The following is a 21,653-nucleotide window of genomic DNA, read 5'->3' on the forward strand; positions in this document are numbered from 1 at the left end:
GTGTGATGAGCATCCACAGAGAGCAGAAAAGGATGTGCAAACTGTCTTGTTCCCAGACCCCAGAAACTCAGCATCCAGCCTCCTGTGCTTGCCAGTCACCTCTTCTCACATTTCCCCGACATGTGAACCAAGGGCACCAATGTGGCAAAATCATCACTTTCACCTGAAGGTGCATCTCCCAGGAAAGTGAGAGTTTGCATTTGACAGACCCTAAGATTGGACTGCGAACGTAGCTGCTTCCAGCTGGCCCTTCTGGGCTTGTGGTTTGCTCCCTCGTTGAAGTGAAGGCACCATTAAAAACTCCTCATTTGGGGCACCATGTCTAGTCTTTGGTGGGGCAAATGCCCGTAAGTAGCCTAAGTGTGGCAGAGGCTTCTGTTATCAGTCAATAACTATGTCACTCTCTTTATTAGTAACAGATCTTTGATTTTAATCAGAGCCACAGTGGTGCCCAGTTAAAAAGACTACATTCTCAGACTCCCTTGCAGCTAGTTTGACTATGTGACTACATTCCAGGAAATGGAACATAAGCAGAAGAGTGTAGGACCTCCTGTAAGTCTCTTTAAAGAAAGCTAACTCATCTGGGAGGAGAATTATTCTTCCTGTCAGCTACCTGGAAAGTGTCTAAGATGGTGGCCATCTTGGACCATGAGGTTACCTTGAGGATGGGAGCCATGATGTGAGGATGCTGGAACAGAAAGATACAAGGAGCCTGGCTCCCCAGTTGCCATGGAGCTGACATGCCAGCCCTGGACTGCCTGCCTCTGGGCTCCTTTGAAGTGTGAGAGAAATAAGCTTCCATCTCATTTAAGCCACTCTTGTTTCCAACTTTGTGACATAAGCAGCTGAATCTGATTCTAACAACTGCATTTAGCTGTTGCCTTTGAATTTCCTGAGTAACTGGAGGATCATTCTTGCACTCTCCTGTGCTACAGCAAGCCAAGATGAGCAGCATGGACTTTGGGGTATAGAAATAGGTTTGAATCCATGCTCTGCTGTTAGCTGCATGCTGCAAGCAATTATTTATTTTCTCTGTTCCCGTTTGTCTTTCGTAAGATGGCGTGCATTAATTCATTCATGCATATAACATGGTATATGCACATGGTAGGGGCCAACAATGTTGGTTTCTGTGTTGTCCCCTCATTCCCATGTTGAGCATTTTGTTTCAAATACTCAAAAGAAACTCTAGGTAAATGCACATTTGGGTTTATTTCTACACCAGCTGCCCCTGCTACCCTAACATGAGACATATACCAGTAGGGTTAGGCTAGGTAACAACACCCCCGTTAAAGCAGCAGGACGCACAGGACAGCGGGAGGCAGCCAAGAGAAAAACCAGCAAGTGGAGCCTTGGCGGGGGCCAGCAGGAAACTCCTGGAGCTCAAAGAAGAGCTCGGCTCTGCAGCTGAATCCAAACCAGAGGCCGACTGGGCCCAGGAGGGCTGGCGCTCAGTTTTCCATGGAGCCGTTGTCCCCAAAATGCTGAGCAATGGGGTGACCGACAGCAACTCCAGCCAGTGAAATACAAGCTGACCACCTGAGGAAAGATTTATGTCTGGGGCAGAAGCAGACAGGCCAGCGCAGCTGGTAAGACACAACCACCGCTGAATTGACGTGCATTTAAAGGGACCCAGAGCCGCCAAATGGTGGGAAAAGCTATCTATACAGTCACTGTAAATTAATGCCTTGGGCTGACTGCCAGGCCCGTAAACACCTCAGTGCCCTGCTCTAACGCAAGGAAAGTATGGTGGGAGAACTCAATATTGTCAGTGTCTTGGCTGGTCCATAGCTACGGTGAGGGGAAGAGACGCAGGATAAGTTATTGGAATGGGGAAGCGGACCACCCTGGTGAAAGGAATGATGGCAGGACTCCCTGCCCCGGCGATGACCCGGCCCTCGACCATGTACAGCCACGGTTTTCAAATTATTTTACTCTCGGGCCCTTACAGACCCTATGAACCTCCAATTTTGCCAAAAACCAGTTATATAACCTTAAATTTGGAAGAAACCAGCTAATTTAGTTCAACCTCTCTTCTCCACTTACACAGTGTTCCAGAGGGTAAGGGAGGTGGCCTCGGTCACAGCTGGTTAACGCAGGCCAGGCCAGGAGTGGGTCCCCCGATTCCTGGGTTGTGTATGTCATCTTACAGAATTTGGTCAAGGGACTTCTTTTTCAGCTATATTTTAAAATGTGGATTCAATTATTAACCAATTGGGAACAGCTCTTACTTTAAAACCCGCCTCTTAACATGATCTGAGATTTCAGACTACCGAGGGGGCCCTGGAACACTGGAGCTTTGAGACCCACGCCTGGAGCCAAGGCCGGCTCGAGGACAAGAGTCCACGAAAGCTAATGGGGAGAGGGAAGGGGCTTAAGTTGGAAAAAAGGACCAAATTTTTTAAAACTCAGAAACAACAAAGCTTCTAAGTTTGTTGGGCTCCTAGCAACAAGTGGAGAGCATGATGGAGCAATAAATTTGCACCTGCTTCCAGAGCCAGGAAGTAAAGACCTAAGAGGCCAAGGCCTGGACTTCAAACCTACAGGCTGCCAGACAAGCACTTTCTGTTCCCCGTAGGGTAGGGGTCGACCTTCGTTTCCACACATTGAACACCCAGGCGTGCCGGGGGCGTTTTCAGATACGTGACTCTTACCTTCAAGGAGTGAGAAAGGCAGATGGGGAAACAGAAGCCAGAGAAGAGACATGTGCAAGGCCACACGGTTACTGATGGAGCCAAAAACTCAAACCTGGTCCCCAAACTGACCCTCTCGGCCTCTTTTCACCATGTCAGCAAGCCTTTGCAGGAGGGGCAAAGACGAGCTTTACCGCCCAGGAAACCCTCGGTGGAGACCAAGGGTGCTGGCATGCCTGGGGCCGCCTGTCCCTGAATTACCAATACCATCTGAGCTGCGCCGTGCGCAGCCTGCAGCCTGTGGGACGGGCCTTTAAAGCTTACAGGGCAGCTCTTGCACCAGCAGCCAAAGACAACGGACACAGGCACCTTCATGCAAAATCTTTATTTGGAACATGTGTTACTGAGCAGGCCAACCATCCTGAAATAGCAGTCTTTACATTGAGCAGAGAAACACGAGTGCTCCTTGAGGACATTCATGTGTGCTTTGCTGGTATTACTGTTCTTCCCTCATCCCTAAGCTCTCTGTACTGCCCCACCTGGGAGCCGTGACCTGAAGCTGGCAATCGGCCATTAGTAGTTGTGTCTTTTCCTGGGACCTCTCTACCTGCCTTATGTATTAATGGTGCCCAAAGAAATGACGAGCAGATACAAAGTTTCTGTAGGGGTTACAGGGCCTTATCTTCACCAAATTTTAGAAGTTGTGTGTGTGTGTGTGTGTGTGTGTGTGTGAGACGCTTCTGCTCAGCTTTCCTGACCGGCCCGAGTGTGAGGGCTCGAATTTCAGCTGACCCAGGTGGAGAGTGCTTCGCTGGTTTTAATAATCTGTAGGTTACTGCCGTTCTCCCTGGCCAGGACATACGGTTTTCATTTCTAATTTCTGCCATATGCTTCTCAACGTGAACTTGCCTGTCTTCCCCCATGCTCCCTGACAGCGAGCGTCACACATCTGGGCCTGCTGCAAGGCTGGGCGAAGGGAGCTGCGGGAGGGAAGTCTGCTCTGTGGCTGAGCTGTGAGCCCCGCAGGCCCGGCTTCCACATGGGAAGGGAAAATCTCACAGGGAGCGCCTGCTCCTCACCCCATCAGGCCAATGGGACCAATGGAACCAATGGCTCGACTATCTGGACCTGCTTTTGCAGTCAAGTTTCAGTCAGTGAGCAGAGGCCATGGAACAAGGCCCTCCCTGTCCTCTGCAGTAAACAACCGTGACAGGGGCTCTCAAAGCCACACCAGGGAACCTGCAGAGACTCCGCCCGCCTCCCCACACGCAGAGAACCCCAAGGGCTGTTTCCACGGGCAGTTTGCGAGACTATATCGACCTTTTCTAGGGGCCTCCATCTGAATTACGGTCTTAGCCACTCCTTTTTTCTTAACAAAACAGGCAGGCTGGGGACCATTCTTTCTATAGTTATTTTATAATCTCTCTCTTCTTAGCTTGGTGGGTCCAAGTGGACCCACCACTTGCAAAAGACCTCCCACCATGCAGACTCATAAAGGTCACTTGGAAAGTGTCTCTTAAATCCTGTCCTGAGTAGCAACTCTCCTCCCACCAACAGATGTACAGAATCTGCAGTTAAAAACAAAACGAAAGAAACGCAAAACTCCCCCAGGCCTGCAATAGCTTCAGCTTAGAAATACTCTCGACCCTCACTCCATCCCTTAAGCTTCACCTCCCTGCACAGATGGATCTGGCAGAACAATGATCCAAACATCCAAGTAATGGCTTGCGAGAACTCAGAAAATTGGAAGTGTTTCTAAGCTCAGATATTTACATAGGGAGAACTCTGCTGCGCTGGTCACTGTCCAAGAGATGCTAACCTGACAACAGTGTATTATTTAATCATTTTAAACAAACAAAAACAGAGCCAAACACACAAAGATAATCTTTGGGGGCCACAGATGAAATGGTGGGTTAGTCTTATCTTTGGTCAGTCCTTTCTGCCCAGAGCTGGGGAGGAGCTGTGTCAACAGTGGATCAGCATTTTTTCTCAGAAGCCCTAACCCAGCCGCTATCAGAGTAAGTCGTTTTGCTGTTGCAAAAAGAGGGAAGGGTCTAGTTTCAGAGTTATTTGAGTTTAAACAGTTGAACTCCCATTAGCAACAACCTTTCACCAATAGTCAAATGGGATAGAAAAAGTTCTTAGAATTTTCAGATGAACCACATCCTTAACCTACAATTTTAGTAAGAAAATCAGGACCTCAGAGAGTAAATACATTTTTTAAGGAACTTTTAAAAAAGAAATCCAAATAGTTATGAACAACACGGAAAAGAGTTCTGAAGGTGAAATCCGGGGCTACTGTGTCTTTACAGAGGAATTTTCTGGGGTGTGCAGAAACAGAAGATTGAAAATGATCACAGAGATATTTGGTCTTCAAGCATTCAGAAATTTTCTTCAAAGAAAGATAATTAGAGCTATATTACCATAATTTTTCCCCTTCTCTTGCAAATTAAGAAATACAAATACATTTCATATGTAATTCCTCAAGTAATTTTTTAGTCCAAATAATCAAAATTAGAACTTTTAATTTTATAAGCCCCAAATTATTAAACACCAACAGTAAGTCATATGTATCAGAAAAACAATGACAAACACAAAATATGAAAAGCTTTTTTCCAGCCACAAGTAATAACAGAGTTGTGTATTTATGAGAAATAGAATTAATAAAAGGATAATCAGCAGTAAGTTCAAAACCTCTGGGGAAAGCTATTTTTGATTAAAGACTGTATTATTTATCTCAGAATATACAAATTTAAAAGTCAAATTTTCAGTTACCTTTCTCTTTCCCCATCCCCAGAAGATTTATACACAGGCTGGAATCCAGAAATTAAGGATAAAAGTATAACTATTGATAATTTCAACTAAATTCAGAATGGTTTCAGAAAGATATGATACAACGATTTAGAATAAAACAAAACAGAAGAGCATCATATTTTGGTTTCTGATATACATAAGGTGCAGTAATTTTCTGTCTCTAGGGTCCTTCTCTTTCTCTTGAGAAATAAGCTAAAATTTAACTCTTTTGATTAAAAGAAGTCTTTAGATGGAATCAACAAAATTTGAGGCAGCCAGAACAGAGTTCCTACATGCGTATACATATGTATGTATGTGTCTCTAGGTTGTCTAGGCGTCTATGTACATACACGTGACCTCCTTTCACATGCATTTCAAGAGGGGAGCACAGTCGCTCAGTTCTACCAGGTGACCCAGTGACTCACCAGCCCTAACAGAGCGATTCACCTCTTCCCCACTGGACTTCCCCCGGGAGAAACATTCTCAGCCATCTCGAGCAGAGCCCTGGCCCATCTCGCGGTGCTGTGAAAACGAGAGCTGCTCTAAATTTTCACAAGAGCCAAGATCTGGAGAGCAGCGCCTCAGTCAAGAGGCAGGACCAAGAAGGCAGAGCAGCGTATCTGAAAAGACTTCAGAATTCCTTAGGGTCTGTTTGTTTATTACAGTCCAAATACATGAAGTTCTTATGAAATAAAATCATATGGTACAGATAAAAACAGGCCATGAAAGCCCAGTCAGAGTCATTTTCGGGCCAAACTGCAGACCACCCAATAGTTCACATTTTAGGAATTTGCAATGTCTAAAAATAGATAAGGTGGGTCCCCCCTCCAAAAAAACCCAAAAAACAGAGAGAGAGAGAGAGAGAGAGGTAAAAAAGAAAGAATAAAAAGGGAGAGAGGGAAAAAAGAGACAAGAAACCATTCAGGACATGTTAGCTAGTAAGAATGCCTCACTCTGAAAGAAGGGACAAATGCATAAAAAATGCACACACTTTGTGCAGGTTAATGCAACCGTAAACACAGTAGAATACGCAGGCCTCATACTGCTTCTGTAATGGCATATATGTAGTATCTCTAGCACTTTTAAAAATATGCAGAGACAAATTAAGGATCATTCTAGATAAAAATACATATTTCTTTAAAGGGGCGGGGGGGAGGAGGGAAGTCTGGTCTCAGGGCAGATCCCCACAGACACATAAAGATGAAACTGTTTTTTGGTAATTCTAGTGGATATGGCAGCAAAAATTCTTGTAAGGGTGTTGGCTGGTTTTAAGATGGTTATTTTCAATTACAACCTTACAGCTACATTTGTAAAAAATCTTTGTGAAAAGTTAATTTTATTAACCCTGTAAAATGTCTATATTGACATCTCTTTCTAAGATAAAACAAAAGTAGCAGAGTTGTGACTGGGTGAGGGCCACAGGCTTTAAAGCAAATGGGAACCTGCTCTGGGTTCCTCTCACACAAAGGGATACAGACTCTTAAATAAAATACTTCCTTAAAAATCTGCCACCTAACAATTGTTTACATCATAGAAAAATAGCATTTTTGTAAAAAGAAATATAGTTACTTTGTTAAAATGGTCTATTTTAAACCAGCAATTATTTTTCATATAAACACTCTCTAAACATCCATACAGAAAATAAAAATAGATAATACTGAGTGCAAAGCAGACAATAGCATGTTTGCAAACTATCCAAGTATTTCATTGCCAGATAAATAATACTCTCAGTACATTATAGTACAAGTTTTAATCTTTTAGGAACTTTAAAAGATATTGCTTTTATTCTCCGACGGCAAGTTACTTATAAGTAAAGTTACTCCCAGCAACAGAAGGCCAAACTGATTAGCAATGGATCACAACTATTCATTCACAGCCCCCTCAACTCCAAGTGCGGGAACACGAGGCGATGGCCTACGCCCCAAACTCCTTAACCCGAGCAGGACCACAGGCCGTGGAGAGGCCAAGGGGAATTTATGACATTCACAGTCCTTCCAAAATCATTCACTCTATCATCCACGTTTAAATTTTCACTTAACCAGATTAACACCAAACTATTTATCAGCCTGGCTAAATCCATCATGAAAGAGAGTCTATGGGACTCTTTGCTAAATACAGGTATTAACTCTTCATGCTACAAAAACAGATGGTTTCAACAGACTACTGCTTTATTTCCACAAAGCGAGTCTGCAGGGATGACGAGCCTCCTGGCGGCAGTGGTAAAAGATGTAACGGCGCACTAAAAGCCAGCAGCGTACAGCTTATACACAGGCAGGCTGGGCCGACGGCTTCACCAGAGATCACTCAGTCAGCAAACTACGGGCGTCCCACCCGTCACTGGCATCTAATCACACCCGCTCCACTCTGCTAGGGTCATACGAATCTGTGAAAAAGAGAACAAGAAAATCAGTGACACATTCAACAGCTCTGTTTTCTGTTTAACACTCAGAGCATAAATAAATATGTTCAGGGAGCCAAATCCACCAGTGGATAAAAGTTAATTTTTAGACATTTCAACAATCTTGTTTTCACTAAGGAGTGAAAAGCTATCATCAAAAGTCTGTTTTAAAAGAACATACTTAACTTTAGACCCAACACTTGTAAACCAGCAGTGGCGTGCCTGGCTGATGCTGACTATTTCTTTTTTGCTAAATTATACCTCTAACGAAAACTTGGTTTAGGGTGCACATCTTTGTAATCCAGTGCTGTCCCCAGCAGTCTGGAGGACCCTGGGACCCTGACTGCCTGGCTGGCAATGAGAGGCCTTCTGTCTCTGACGGCCATGAGCCAGCAGGCGGGCCCAGGGCGGGACACACGCCTGTTAGAACAAATCTTCTCCACACACAAGTGGGTACGAGTCTGGGCCAGCACACTGCTCCATTCTATAGCCCAAGCTGGAAAATCCCAAACTGGGCCCAGAAGATCTGGGCTTCCGAAACAGGACACCGTACAAAGGAACAGTCCTAAACTGCCTTTAGGGCTGCAGTTTGGTGATGCTAAATCTGACTGCCTCGGGCTGCACAGATCTCTGGGATCCAGGCAGACCGGAAGCTCACACCTGTGCCTCCTATGGTCAGAATTTCCTGCCACAGCAGCTCAAAGGTTTCCTAACCTTTTAAGAGAAAACACATACGAAATCTGGAAGGATGGTACAATTTGATAGTTATAGAACAATATCTTCTCAAATCCATCTGGACAGCTGTGCACTATGAATGCCACATGGATTTCGATTTCCCTAGCAGCAAAATGTTTTCCCAAGTCATCCTCACACCTTCCCCCCTCAGCTGGGGCAGATTTACCGTACGATGCTACAACTGTGACAACTAAGGGTTTAGAGCACTGTGCGCGAGGCGTCACAAACCAGACAGGAGAGTCTGCACTCTGGAGAAGGAGCTCCTCCTCAAACAGGAGTCACTGCCAAGTGCCCACCTGGCTAAGAGCCGGTGGAGGCCCCGTGAGTCAGCTGCCTTTTCACAGCGACCCTCAACAACACTGCAGGGTGACAGCACAGGACGGTCACAGCAGAGCGCCACACTTCTGTGCTCCATCAGCCTCACTGTGTGCTGATTTTGAGAGAGCGAGCCTGTGAGCAAAGACGTCTTTTCTCCACTGAGAATGCGGCGGGTGGTCACTAACAGATGACACTCTGGAAAGGGCACCCTCGGCTTTGCAGAGGCCTGTGAGAAGGGGACCATCTATCGAGCCTTACGTTGCACATACACTGGGCCCCGACCAGCTGCCCGCAGGGCCAGGGACATGGCGACAGCTCCACAGAACGGGCCTGCCCCCCACAGCCCCACTGATGCAGCCAAGGGTCCACAGACAGGGAGCAGGGGAAAGAATTCTGTCGAACAATGGGCCCCTTCTTCAGATCGTGGAGGGTCTACGTCCAACAAAAATAGAAAGTGAGCCACATACACTATTTTAACTTTTCTAGTAGCCATGTTAAACCAAATAAAATGAAACAGGTGAAGTTGATGTATTTTATTTTACCAAATATATCCAAAATATTATCTTTTCAGCAGGTAATTAATACAAAAATTATTGAGAAATTTTAGATTGCTTTTTTTGTTCTGAGTCTTGGAACTCTGGTGTGTGTTTTACACTTAGAGCACATCTCAGTTTGGACAGGCCACATTTCAAGTGCTCAGCAGCCACCTGTGGCAAGGGGCTACGATGTAGGCCAGCACAGGTCTAGAGGACAGAGAGGTTCCCCTGAGTATCTGGAACCCTGGTTCCCAGGGCAGTATTTCAGGGGAAGACAACTTATTAGGGCCACCCTGGGGGGGTTCATGTATTAACACCCTCAAAAGCTACCGGCCTTGAAGACGCGTGAACGTCTAGCCTTCTACTGGCATTATTTCGCATCACCAACCTTCCCAGATTTCCCCCAGGGTGAGTCTGGAGCAGACAATCTCTCCTCATTCTCCTCTTGTACTTGGATTAAGAGAGCATGCAACGGAGGGTGATGGACCCAGCAGGTTCTGAATGCTATCAGTGCTGGGAATTGCAATTCTGAATTGTAATCCATCCATCGGAGATGGGGTTCTGTCACCTGAATTAGTTTTGAGCTGCTGATTTCTGAGTCAGAGCCCCAAAAGACCACTGAAGAGATGTTAGCTGAAATTAGCATCTTTAATCTGAAGACACTTTATGATATGATGGGTACTACAATACAAGACAGATAAGGAAGTTCTGGAGGGGTGTGTGTGCATGTTGTGGCGGGGGGGCAATGTTACAGGTCGACATGGTATAATCTTGTTTTAAAATTCCAGAACAAAATCTGAATTTAAGTGGGCTGTGAATTTGTGCAATGAAGTGAGCAATGAAGTGGTTCTGGCACACGGGGGTGACAGAGTCAGGGGTCTTGGGGGGGTTGATGCTTCTTGTGATCAAAATGATCAAATACACTGAAAGGAAAACAAATCCAAATGCACATCAGTGACACAGCACAAGCCTTTGTTCTAATTTGTGAAGCAATGAGTGGAGGAAAAGCGAACACACGTCAAAAGTCTTACTACCTCAATCATACGGCTTCTCAACAGGACTGGCTTTGCTACTGAGGTCTGGTGACCGTCACACAGCAGGCCAACGGGGGCTGACCTGAGCCGCAGAGTGTGGAGAAGCCGTCCCTGCTGTCCTCCAGCCAAGTACTTACGAATGCCGGAGGCAGCTGTCTGTCACAGTGAGCAACTCTGCCTTCAGAGTTTGGGTCACTGTATTGTGTATTAATAAATGCATCAGACGGAGAGGAGAAAAAAATAACTAAAATTTCTACTTGTCAGTAACGATGGTTAAAAACATAATAAAGTCATAGGGAGCTATCTTTAATGGCTGGCTAAAATTAAAACTGGCATTATCTAGGTGTTTTCAGATGCCTAACCAACCCCACTCGCACGGCAAACGATCAAGCTGAAAACTGAGGGAGTGCTTTATTGACCTAGAAATCTTATGTTATAAAATACCCCCTGAAGTATGTGGCCACGGCTGAGACTAAGAAATCTTTACAAACTGGTGTTTTATTACATCAATATTTGTCTTATTTTAAAACCCTTACAATTCTCAGGAAGAGGCAGGACTGATAAAATCATCCTAATTTTATAGATAAGGAACACACTCTAACTAGCACTCGACAGTGAGCGGTATCTTCTGGGGAGCAGGGGAAGGAGGAGCAATCATGGTGACGCCTGACAAAGCCGCAGCTCAGAGACGGGCCGCAGCGCATCTCCCAGCACCGCGGGAAAGGCAAAGCTCGGTGTTGTCAGTCCGCTTTTCCTCAGCGAAGACCACGCCTGCCAACCAGACGACCAGAGAGGGTGGTATGGATCATTTCAGTACCGTATTCTGCATAAGGAACAGGGCAACACCCGCCAACACTCCTAAGAATCACACTGCTTTGTGGGAAAATTTAAAGAGTGCCAAGTGGATTTTTTTAACAAAAATTTCTAGATTTTTCTAGTTGAAACAAGTGGTCTTTTCCATCTACTTTTAAATCCTTAGATCTCAAAATAGAACACAGAGAAGTGGGGGGCGGGGGGACCACCCTGTTGGGGCGCCCCGTGAGATGGAAGGGCCTGACTCGGGACGCCGGCCTGGGCCGAGCTGTAGCACTCAGTGCAGGGCCCGGCTCCTCCTGTCTGTGCGCAGGTCTGGATTAACAATGTAAGGCCCCTCCAGTCTGCAGGTTATGATGGGGACCAGTGACATCTTCGTCAGCCCTTCTTCTAACCAATTCCAGGACAGGCCCTGAAGAAAACACCTGACACAAGAGATGCTGAGCACTCTCTCGGCCCGTCTGTGTCAGGGCAATGACGGTGGGACTGTGCTTGGGGAGGCCACCATCCCTGTCACCGGGAACCGGAGAAGGCTCTGAACACATGCTCAGGGGAGAGGATGGAGAGACCCGGAGGCCTGCAGAACGCTGTGGCCAAAACGTGTCACCTGGAATGGAGCAATCCGAATTCAAGGGACTTTAAGAAACAGAGCTTGGTGGGTGAACTTGTTAGGGTGGGCTGTTCAGAAAGTGTTAATGCTGCCTACGAAACCTTTTAAAGTTATTAAATGGTGTGGTACTAAAAACATAAAAATGGGAGCAAAAGATTTTGGAATGTGAAAATATTAAGACACGGCATCATAGGATGGTAGTTTATCGAATCAATACGGTACGTCTTTTCTTATTAGGCTGGCAAAGAGCGATGAGGGTTATTTGGGTGAAGTCCTACTGTTTTAGGAGGAGAGAGCAGAGTACAAACGCCCCAGTCTCCCACAGGCTTATGGAGGGACTGCCGGGCTGGGAGACTTTACTCAGTTCCCTCTTCACGGTGAAGGCCCAAAGTCGTTCACCAAGATAACATCATACAGCTGTTTGCATAGACCATTTCTATAGATATAATCATTTAAAACGCACCGTAAGATCTTAATTTTCAAGGAAAGTTTCCAGATAACTCTTTGCAAAACAAAGAATCTTTTGGTACAATAATTCACAGGGTCAAGTGTATCTTCTGAATACAGAGATTTTCATTTTTCACCAAGCTGGTATTTTCTGTGCTCTAAGGACGCCAAATTAATACCAAGCGCCTGCCCGCGCCTGCCTCCTCACCTGGGCACCAGAAGTCCTGGTCCACGTCCTGCTCCCTCTGTGCTGCTGGACACCCGTTTTCTTCCAGTGAGGGGACGCCCTTGGAGACAGACAGCGAGGGCTCCGCCTTCCGCGCCATGTCCCCAGCGTTCAGGGTCACCAGGCCTCCTGGCTGTGCCCCAAGGCCCCTCTCGGCCTTCAGCTCCTCGGCGTCCTCCACCGAGTCACCGCTCCGGGAGCTCAGGAGCCTCATCCGAGACACGGAACTCACCTCCTTCATCCTCATCAAGCGGTCGGTGTCCGCTCTCCTGGGCGGGGAGGCCAGTTTCTCCTGTAAACTCTCAATCACTTTGGACGTGCTGCGGAGCCTCTTTTCTGAGCCGGCCACACTTGGGGTCCTTTCTATAACATGGAACAAGGTGGACCTGAAGGGTGGCTTTGTGGCCACGTCCTCGTGAGTGAAGGACGTGAACTCCTGGGGGCTGGGCCGAGGCTCTGGGCCGGGGGCATTGCTGGGGAGGGCCCCATCTACACCTGAGTGCTCAGGAGCCCGGGAGGCCCGCCGGGCACTGTCCCTTTCCCCTACAAAGAGAGGGCTTTTGGTCCAGCCGCACTTTCTCCTGCCATAAAAGGCATCAGTGGATACCGTGGGGCCATCCGCCTGTGCTGGACTGGACACGGACTCCTCCCCAGGGGATGCTGGCCTGTGGGCACCTTCGTCAGGCTTGGGAGGCGGGCTCTGTCCCGTTCCCCTGGCGCTGGGCAGCAGGGACTCCACGGCCACTTCGATGCCTAGGATCCTTGCGGCCCTCGCTTGAAGGGATTCATTGGGGGGGATTTCTATTGCACTTGCTTCCCCTAAAGCCCCCTCTAACTCATCAGCACTCTGCCCTTGCGCCAGGGTCAGCCCCACAGACCTCAGGTCTGGTGCCGAGAGTCCGCGGGGTTTGCTAGCGAGGGACAGCGAGACCACTGCTCCCCTCTCCTCCCCACTCTCAGCCTCCGGAGGGACAGCTTTGCTCAGCCCCACAGGATTTAAAACACTGGAGAGTTTCTGACTTTCCTGGGGCTCCCTCAGTTCAGCTGGATCACATGGGGACGCTGGTTTTGTGTCACTTAATCTGGAAGATGTTCGTTTCGCAGGACCTGGGCTGAGTGCTAGCTCGTCGATTCTGTTCTTGAGCTCCTGGTTTCCCTTCTCTGTCATCAAGCTTCCATCTGCTGACAGCAACGCCTCCCCTCTGCTGACGCCCACCTGCAGGGGCCCCAGGGATGGCGGGCGGGCACACAGGTGGCCGCGCTTCCCTTCCTCACTCCAGCGCTCAGACGCACTCTTAACCCCTCCCGACCTCAGCACGGGGTCCTCCCTGGAGGACCTCCTTGGTGGTTCCTCAACTCTCATTTCCCAGCTGTCTTCACGGAAGGCGGAACTCCCGGGAGCAGCACCGGCGGGGCCTGCCGGCAGCCATTCTGGATCACTGTGCTCGCTGCTGCTGCCGCTGCTGCTGTGGCCACTCTCCTCCTCCTCCTCCTGAAGCTCCTTGTTAAAGCTTTCTAACTGGCTGATCAGATCCCAGGGACGACGGCTAACCGGTTTCAAAAGAAACTGCCCAAAGAGCTGTTGACTGTTGCACGGGCCGGTGGTTTCCCCCTTCACCACCTCGCCCCTGGGCTGGTCCCCGCAGGGCTGACTCGGGCCTGCTCTGGGCAGGGGTGCCTGGTTTAGGGACGAGGATGTCCTTGAGAAAGCACTGTTGCTGGATGGGCTGAGGGACACCTGAGCTTTTGGGGGCCGAGCATTTGGCCTCTGGTTCTGGTCACTGGGAGCTAATGCCAGGTGCCCCTGAGGTTTGGAGAGTACAGCAGGGTCTACACACTTTGGAGTCAGCACTGCATCAGGTGGGCCCCCCAGCTTCTCTGCAGGGAGGGGCTGCAGGCTTCTGGATTCTTCGGCGAAGCTGGTTTGTGTCTGCTGATCTCTGTACTGGTGCCCTGGCCACAAGCCAGAATCCTTGAGTTCTCTGTGTTTTGTGGGGTGAATGAACCTGAGGTCATTTGTTTGTTTGTCGTCTTCTGGTCCCCCCAGACCTTGTTTTCGAAGCTCTGTTCTCCCAGGCACGCTTCCTGTGAGAGCCTGCAGCTCCAGGTCTGTGGAAGACGTGCTCAGCGGACTTTGTTCCTGCAGAGCTGCGCTCTTATCGAGCCCATTCTTTTTATCAGCACTCTGTTTTAAGTCATTGTTGTTCGTATCTATATCTGGCAGATGGGATTCTGATTTAACTGGGATGGAAACCAAACAAAATATTGTTTCGCTCATTTTTTTCTTTGAACTTTTCTTGGTCTGAATCCCAGTTTCAAACATTTTGAGCTTGGTCCGGGCGTCGCAGGTGCTCTCGCCCTGAGGGTCTTGGAAGGAAACCTGGCCTTCTGCATATCTGTGCTGGTCGCCTTGCACGTCCGGCCGCTGTCCTCTTGCAGTACAGTGGTCTCTTGGGTCATGAAAGCCACCATTTTCTCCATCCCTGGGGAGCTGGCCCCATAGCAACCGGGGGCTGGGATCAGCAAAGTGGAGGCCTCTCTCTCCCCCAGGCAGGGGTTTCAGGCTCTGTGGATTGAAGTTGGCACCACCATGTCGCGTGTTCCCACGAGCCGGCTCTGGGGGAGTGACCGGACGGGAGCTGTACAACCTCTCATCAAGCTTTGTTTCTTCACAGAAACCCTGGGGCTGAGCTAGTTTAATATGTCGGATCCGTGGGTCATCAAAGGGAATATACAGAACAGAGCCATCCAAAGCAGCGGTGGGCCGGGGCTGTGGACGGAGTCCGCGAGGAGAGCGTGGGCTTGCACCATACTCATTCCCAGTCCCAAGGGAGCCCGAAGGAAGCTGACAACTGGCACCGGCCTTCTCGGTCAGGTGCTCCTGTTGACGGCGACCACCACACACAGGCCTGGGTGCTGCATCCTCCACGTAGGGGTTTGCGATGTGCTGGGGTGGCGACCTGTACGACGGTGGAGGCACATACACTGGCGGCTCCAAACCAGAGTCGGGCGCACAGAGCTCCTGCCTGGGGTCGTTAGTTTTGGTCAAGTGGGGAACACATAGGTCTGTCTGCTGGCTGTCTGGATAGTCACTGTTTTCCACGCCGCCCCGGGAGTGTTGGTGAGAATCATAAGATGGAGGCTTGAGGGGCCTCCCAAACTTAGGCCGCAGCAAAGGGACAGAGGAGCCACCCTTCTCAGGGTTCCTTGTGGGTTCCAAATGTGGTGCACAATTTGGAGGATAAGATGGCATTTTAGGAACACTTGGTAAATGTCTATCATTTAACGGAAGAGGAATTTCCATGCAACTCAGGCTCTCAGGGCAAAGAACTCTAGGCAATGACTGGGATTTCCCTTTGCTTTGGGAATTCAACACATGTTCTCCTTGCACGAATGGGTAGAGATCTTGAAACAATTTCTCCCCATCACCATCAGACATCTGCCTTCCTAATTTCCTTGGCTGGTTCCAGCTTTCGAGGCTGACATTCTGCCATTCGGCAGGACCCGCCATTCTCAGTTCTTCCCAAACTGCCTTCTTCATCACATTCTCGGTCCTTCTTCCAACTTCCCACGGGCCCTCCCTCACGTGGATGGGCAGACTGTGCGCTTGGGCCATTCCTCTGACCTCCAAGTCTTCTCGGTCCCTTGGCCCTAGCAAGCCACTGACCTCCTGTCTTCCCTGATAGGCGCGGTTGTGACCGGTCTGGGGCTGAGACGACCACGCTGGCACAGGTGGATGATAAAACCTACAAAACAGAGAGGCACGGATGTTACACCAAGGCAGGAAGCACACAGAAGCAGTGTGCACTTCTCTGCTTCTGTGACTGCTGTTCCAAGTCAGACTTAGGTCAGTATTTTTGAAAAATAGATTTCCAACCACAGTACTTGTCGACTTTAAAGAAAACATGTCCCAGTAACTATGGCTGGAAAACAGCCATGTGTGTTGCCCAGGAGTGGCAGCAACAGGCTACCCACAAGAACACTGGGACACTGGTCGTACTTGAGCGATGTCAAGGCCTTTATAACTTTGAAATGTCTAAGGGAATAAGGATAAATCCGAGAGCAGTGTTACCCAAGCATGCTTTTGGGCCACTGGGCATCCATTCCCAGCTCAGTCCAGACCACCGTGAAACCTCTGGGAGTGAGTCTAGGAAACCGCTTTTCACAACGCTGCTCTAGAGCAGTACTGCTTAAACTTGAGCACGTGCAGGAATCCTAAGAGAGCGGCTAACGCACAGGCTGCTGGGTCCCGCTCCCCATTTCTGATGCTGCAGCTCTAGGTAGGGCTGCATCTATGCACTGCTAACACACGCCCCCAGGTGATGCTGATGCTGCCGGTTCCAGTACCCCACTTTGAGAACCATCACTGCCAACGGTTGTCAACCACAACCACACATTAGAATCTGGAGGGACTTCACAACTCCTGATGTCCAGACAGTATCCTAGCTCCATCATACTAGAACCATGGAGGCAGGAGGGGGACTAGGCATCAGCGTTTTTCCAGGTCCCCCAGCGTGAGGCTCAGACAGAACCACGGTTCCAGCAGTTCGCACACTCCCCTGATGTAAGAATCCCAGGAGCAGGTCTCTCCCCGTCAAAGCTCAGATTCAGTACGTCCGGGTTAGGGTCCAGGCATCTGTATTTTTAACAAACACCAGGGGAGTCTTACCTTCAGGAGATGCGGGAAATGCTGCTAGGGCCAACTCTGAGACTGACCAGAGGAGGGGGGCTCTGTTCATGCAGCAGAACTCTCTGCCAGGCAGGAACTGGTAGTCTGAAATACCAGCCTAGTTCCCTGTTGTCGTTCCCCACCTGGCCGCACAAGAGAATTTCCCTGGAGCTTTTAAAAAATACCAATGCCCAGGGCTCACTCCAAAATATGTGCATCTAATCAGTCAAGCGAGGAGCCCAATACCAGTAGATTTCAAAAGCTCCTCCCAGGATTCTCGAGTTTAGAACCCCTGTTCCAATGCAGCTGGAGAAAGACGCTGCACGTTGCTACACTGCGCAGAAATATTACGCTCCTGCCTGCAAACGACCAGAGACTAGGACTGTAGCACAGAAAAACCATTACCTGCAAGGAAGCTTGGGGCACTCAACTATTTTGATTAACTATGGGCTAAGCAGAAAATGTCTCACTCTAACACAGCTGCTTGTTTTTTTAGATTATAAAAGTAATATATATTCATTGTTGAAAATTTGGAAAAATTTAGCAAAGTAAAAAAAACCAATCTACCCAGAGGTGATTATTTTGATATACAGGCACACCCCAGGGATGTTGTGAGCTCGGTTCCAGACCACTGCCAAGAAGCAAATACCACAATAAAGTGAGTCACATGAATTGTTGGGTTTCCCAGTGCATATAAAAGCTATGTTTACACTACAGTGCAATCTATTCAGTGCACAAGAGCATCATATCTAAGGAAGCAATGTACGTACCTTAATTAAAAAATGCTTTAGTGCTAAAAAATGCTAACTATCATCTGAGCCTTCATCGAGTCGTAATCTTTTTGCTGGTGGAGGGTCTTATTAAAAAACTCACTGTCGGGGCCGGCCTGATGGCCTGGTGGTTAAGTTCACACACTCGGCTTCAGCAGCCTGGGGTTTACAGGTGCAGATCCCGGCACGGACCCAGCACCACTCATCAAGCCCCACTGTGGCAGAATCCCACATAAAATAGAGGAAGATGGGCACAGATGTTAGCTCAGGGACAATCTTCCTCACCAAAACCCCACAAAATCCACTGTCTGCGAAGTGCCGTCAAACAAGGCATGCCTGTGTGTCCTCCAGGCTGTGTGTGAGGACGTGGACCTCCAAGGAGCCCCAGGGCTCCACCAGGAATCTGGTTTATATGCATGCTTCCAAGCACGTGCAGTACGGACAACAGCGGACACTCACATGGTGGCTGCCACATGCTTGGTCCATACGAAGTGCTTTCCCTGCACTGACTCATCCTTAGCCCTCTGAGGCAGGAACCACTGTCACTCCCACTTTACAGGGGAGGAAAGAGGCACACAAGTTACGAAACTTGCTTAACACTAACATTTATTAGACACTTACGCTGTGCCAGGCATGCCCAATGAATTATTTCATTTAAACTTTATAACCACTGTTATTTCTCCCTTTTACAGATAAGGGAATTGAGGCACAGAGAGGTTAAACAACTCTCTCAAGTCACACAGCTTGTAAGTGGTGAGGAAAGAATTCAAACCCAAGAACTGTGACCACAAAGCCCGCTCAGGTAGCCACTCTGTTTTCCTTCTCCCAACGTAATGAGACACTCCTCCAGTGCACCTTCGAACACACGAGCAACACTCTATCAAATGCACATGACCTATTTAATTGCTGTAACACTGGTGGACGTCTGTGGAGATTATATTCTAAAACACTGTGAGAAACACTATTGTCCGCAAACACTAAGCATGCCTTGGGCTATTTAGAATAAACGCTTAGAAAGGAATCAGCCCATCAAGGGCATTATGTTATCCATGTTGTCACACCTGACCTTCGACCTTCGCTCAACCATCCCAAGCTCCCCTCCCACCCACAGCGCGGAGGGGAGCTGGCCAGCTGAACCTTTCCCATTCCTGGGGTTACAAGTGATTTTTTTCCTAATTAGATAAATGAAAATAGCATCTCACTGGTTTTCACTTGCATTTCTTTGATTACTAGTAAGGTTTATTATTATTATTTTTTTGTGCTTAGGTGTTATTAAACCACATTTTGTGGAACAGAGCAACTGCTAGGGACTGGGCTTAAGGAAGACCATTCCCAACACACAGGTAGAGGCTGCCCGTTCTGCCTCTACCTGTATGTAAATAAAATTTATTATTATTGTTGTCATTTTAATTATTATTTTGGAATCACTTCTTTGCCTTAAAAAGTGAGGGTAGCTCTTCAAATCCTGCCTCCAGCCCCAACCCCCAATAACCTAAGCTCCACTTACAGCAAAGCTGAGTTATGGGTTGAAAAGGAAGAAAATATTTAAAACCAATCTGAAGTAAAGCATTTGCCACTGAGCAGCCTAAATGCTTCTGCACTCACGACTCACACACCATGCAGGCTGTCTTCACACTGGGCACGGGAGAAGGGCAATGTCTGTTGCTTTTACTGTCGTTGAAATGATGGTTTGAACATTTAGGTTTGAACGCTTGTTAACAGAGCACTTCTTGGGCCAGGTTCCCTAAGGACTCATCTCTGCTGGCCTCCTTAGCACCACTCTTACTCCTTACTGTCCTGGAAGCACATCCCTGGGGTGCCCGGCTTTACAGAGGAAACCACACTGTGGCTTTTGCTCATTTTCTCAATGGATGTTCCGGTTTCTCAGTAAACATGTGGTGTGCTCATATGCCACGAGGTGGCTGAGATCCCAAGGTACTATTTGTCTAGGTACGTGCCATGCGCATCATCAGAAGACAAATAAAGAATGACATAAACAGGACAAGGACATAAACAGACCATAACGACCTATAGGAGTAATGTGGTCAGTTTTCTTCTCCACCCAAAAACGTTATAGCATCACCTTAACCTAGTCAAAACTGCCATAGATAACTAACAGATAACTAATCAAACGCATTCCGGATTAAACTTTTTCCTATTTTCACAATATACCACAATCCTAATTTAAGGAAAACATGGCTCATCTGGGAAATTTTAAATGATCTATTTAAAAATATAGTCCACATGACATAGAAAACTATAAAGCATTTACTTAACAAAAATTATCTTGTATCTAGTATGCACCTGGCTCTGACAGGCACAAGTGGACCCCACATGGTGATAGTTCTGGCAAATTTCTCCTTCAGACAAGTTGTTAAGTGTGGATATTCTACCGGTTTTGATATAGGATGCCAATTATCAGCTAAAATGTGTGTTACCTCATATGGCCTCAAAGCCAAGAATATGTTTCCTAATGCCTTTGAGGAAATAAGATGAGGTTAAATTTTTCTTTTTAAAAAAATGAGACTAATAATTTACATTTTTAAAAAGTTAACAATGGGACATTTTACAAAAACATGCTGAACATATTAATAAAGGGTGGGAAAAAGATAAGGAGAGCAAAGTGGAATGTGATAGCCCAAAGAAAGTGTGTTGACAACTTCAACGAGACAGCAGGTCTTTATAGAGAATTCCTGCAGAACAGGATGGAGCCGAGGGAGAGGTGACACTTGCTAACAGCTCCACGCCTCACTCCAGAAGAGAGACATGATGCCCACAGAACAAGTGATGAAAACTGTTCGGAAAATATTTGAAATACGAACATGTGAAAAACAACACATCTAAAGGAAAACTGACAAACCTATTTGCTGACTATATAAAAGCTAGTGACGAAAAAAATTAGGAGACATTTCTGGGAGTTCACATGACTCATTTTCAACCACAATAGAAAATACTGCCTTGCTTTTAAAAAGTAAAAGCCCACTTAGAATGGCAATATTTGAAATGACTTTTAACCACGGTTTCACACACTCCAAGATCATCCCAGTGGACCAAGGTGCTTAGGAGCTGCACCAAGTTGTTACCATCTGGGCACCTACAGCTGAGCTCTGTGCCCGGTGGGGACGGGACAGATGTGTGGTTTAATAAAGATAACTAGTCAAGACTTACTGCCTAACTCATTGAACTGGGGGTTCCCTAGCAACAAAGACCTTGTAGTGACCCCTCCCTCCTCTGTGAACCTGGGCCCCCGAGGGCGAACCCCAAAGTGTAGTCAATTGTGCTTCCCTGGGGAGCTGTGGGCGCTGGGTGGGGGCTTCACTAAAGTGGTCCCCAGGTCCCGTGATTTCTTTCGGTTGGCAGGTCTGCCAGCCCAGTAGATGCTGGTGCTGCTGATCGACTTTCAACCCTGGTGTCACATTCTGGACAGGGGAAAGCTGCATGACTTTGTTGTGACTCTTCCTTCGGAAGCCACTCCCTCATCCAGATGGGTCAGCTGTTCTTACCCAGATGCACAATCTGAGTATAAAGGCAGTGCATGCCACTTAAAGAACCTCACGCTCCTCGAAGGAGAAGCTCTCTTCTAGACTGGCAGAGGCGCTTTCGGCATCTCTTCAGAATGACTCACATCCACCAGCCCCAGTGTGAGCTGTCTGACATGTTTCTGTGATGGGGTC

General features: G+C 47.8%; 1 protein-coding gene across 2 annotated transcripts in view; it reads right to left on the reverse strand.

The window, feature by feature from the left end:
* Nucleotides 1–3,000: 3,000 nt before the first annotated feature.
* JCAD (junctional cadherin 5 associated) overlaps nucleotides 3,001–21,653 on the reverse strand; it is a 79,580-nt gene continuing 60,927 nt past the window's right edge. For both annotated transcript variants that reach the window (XM_023632270.2, XM_023632269.2), the window contains exons 3-4: nucleotides 12,523–16,286; nucleotides 3,001–7,806 (exon numbers count right to left, since the gene is read on the reverse strand). In XM_023632270.2, coding sequence (XP_023488038.2) covers nucleotides 7,772–7,806; nucleotides 12,523–16,286 — 3,799 coding nt within the window. In that variant the 3' untranslated portion in view covers nucleotides 3,001–7,771. The remainder of the gene's footprint in view (nucleotides 7,807–12,522; nucleotides 16,287–21,653) is intronic.

The sequence above is a fragment of the Equus caballus genome, chromosome 29 (assembly GCF_041296265.1).
Source record: "Equus caballus isolate H_3958 breed thoroughbred chromosome 29, TB-T2T, whole genome shotgun sequence".
Taxonomy (NCBI): Eukaryota; Metazoa; Chordata; class Mammalia; order Perissodactyla; family Equidae; genus Equus; species Equus caballus.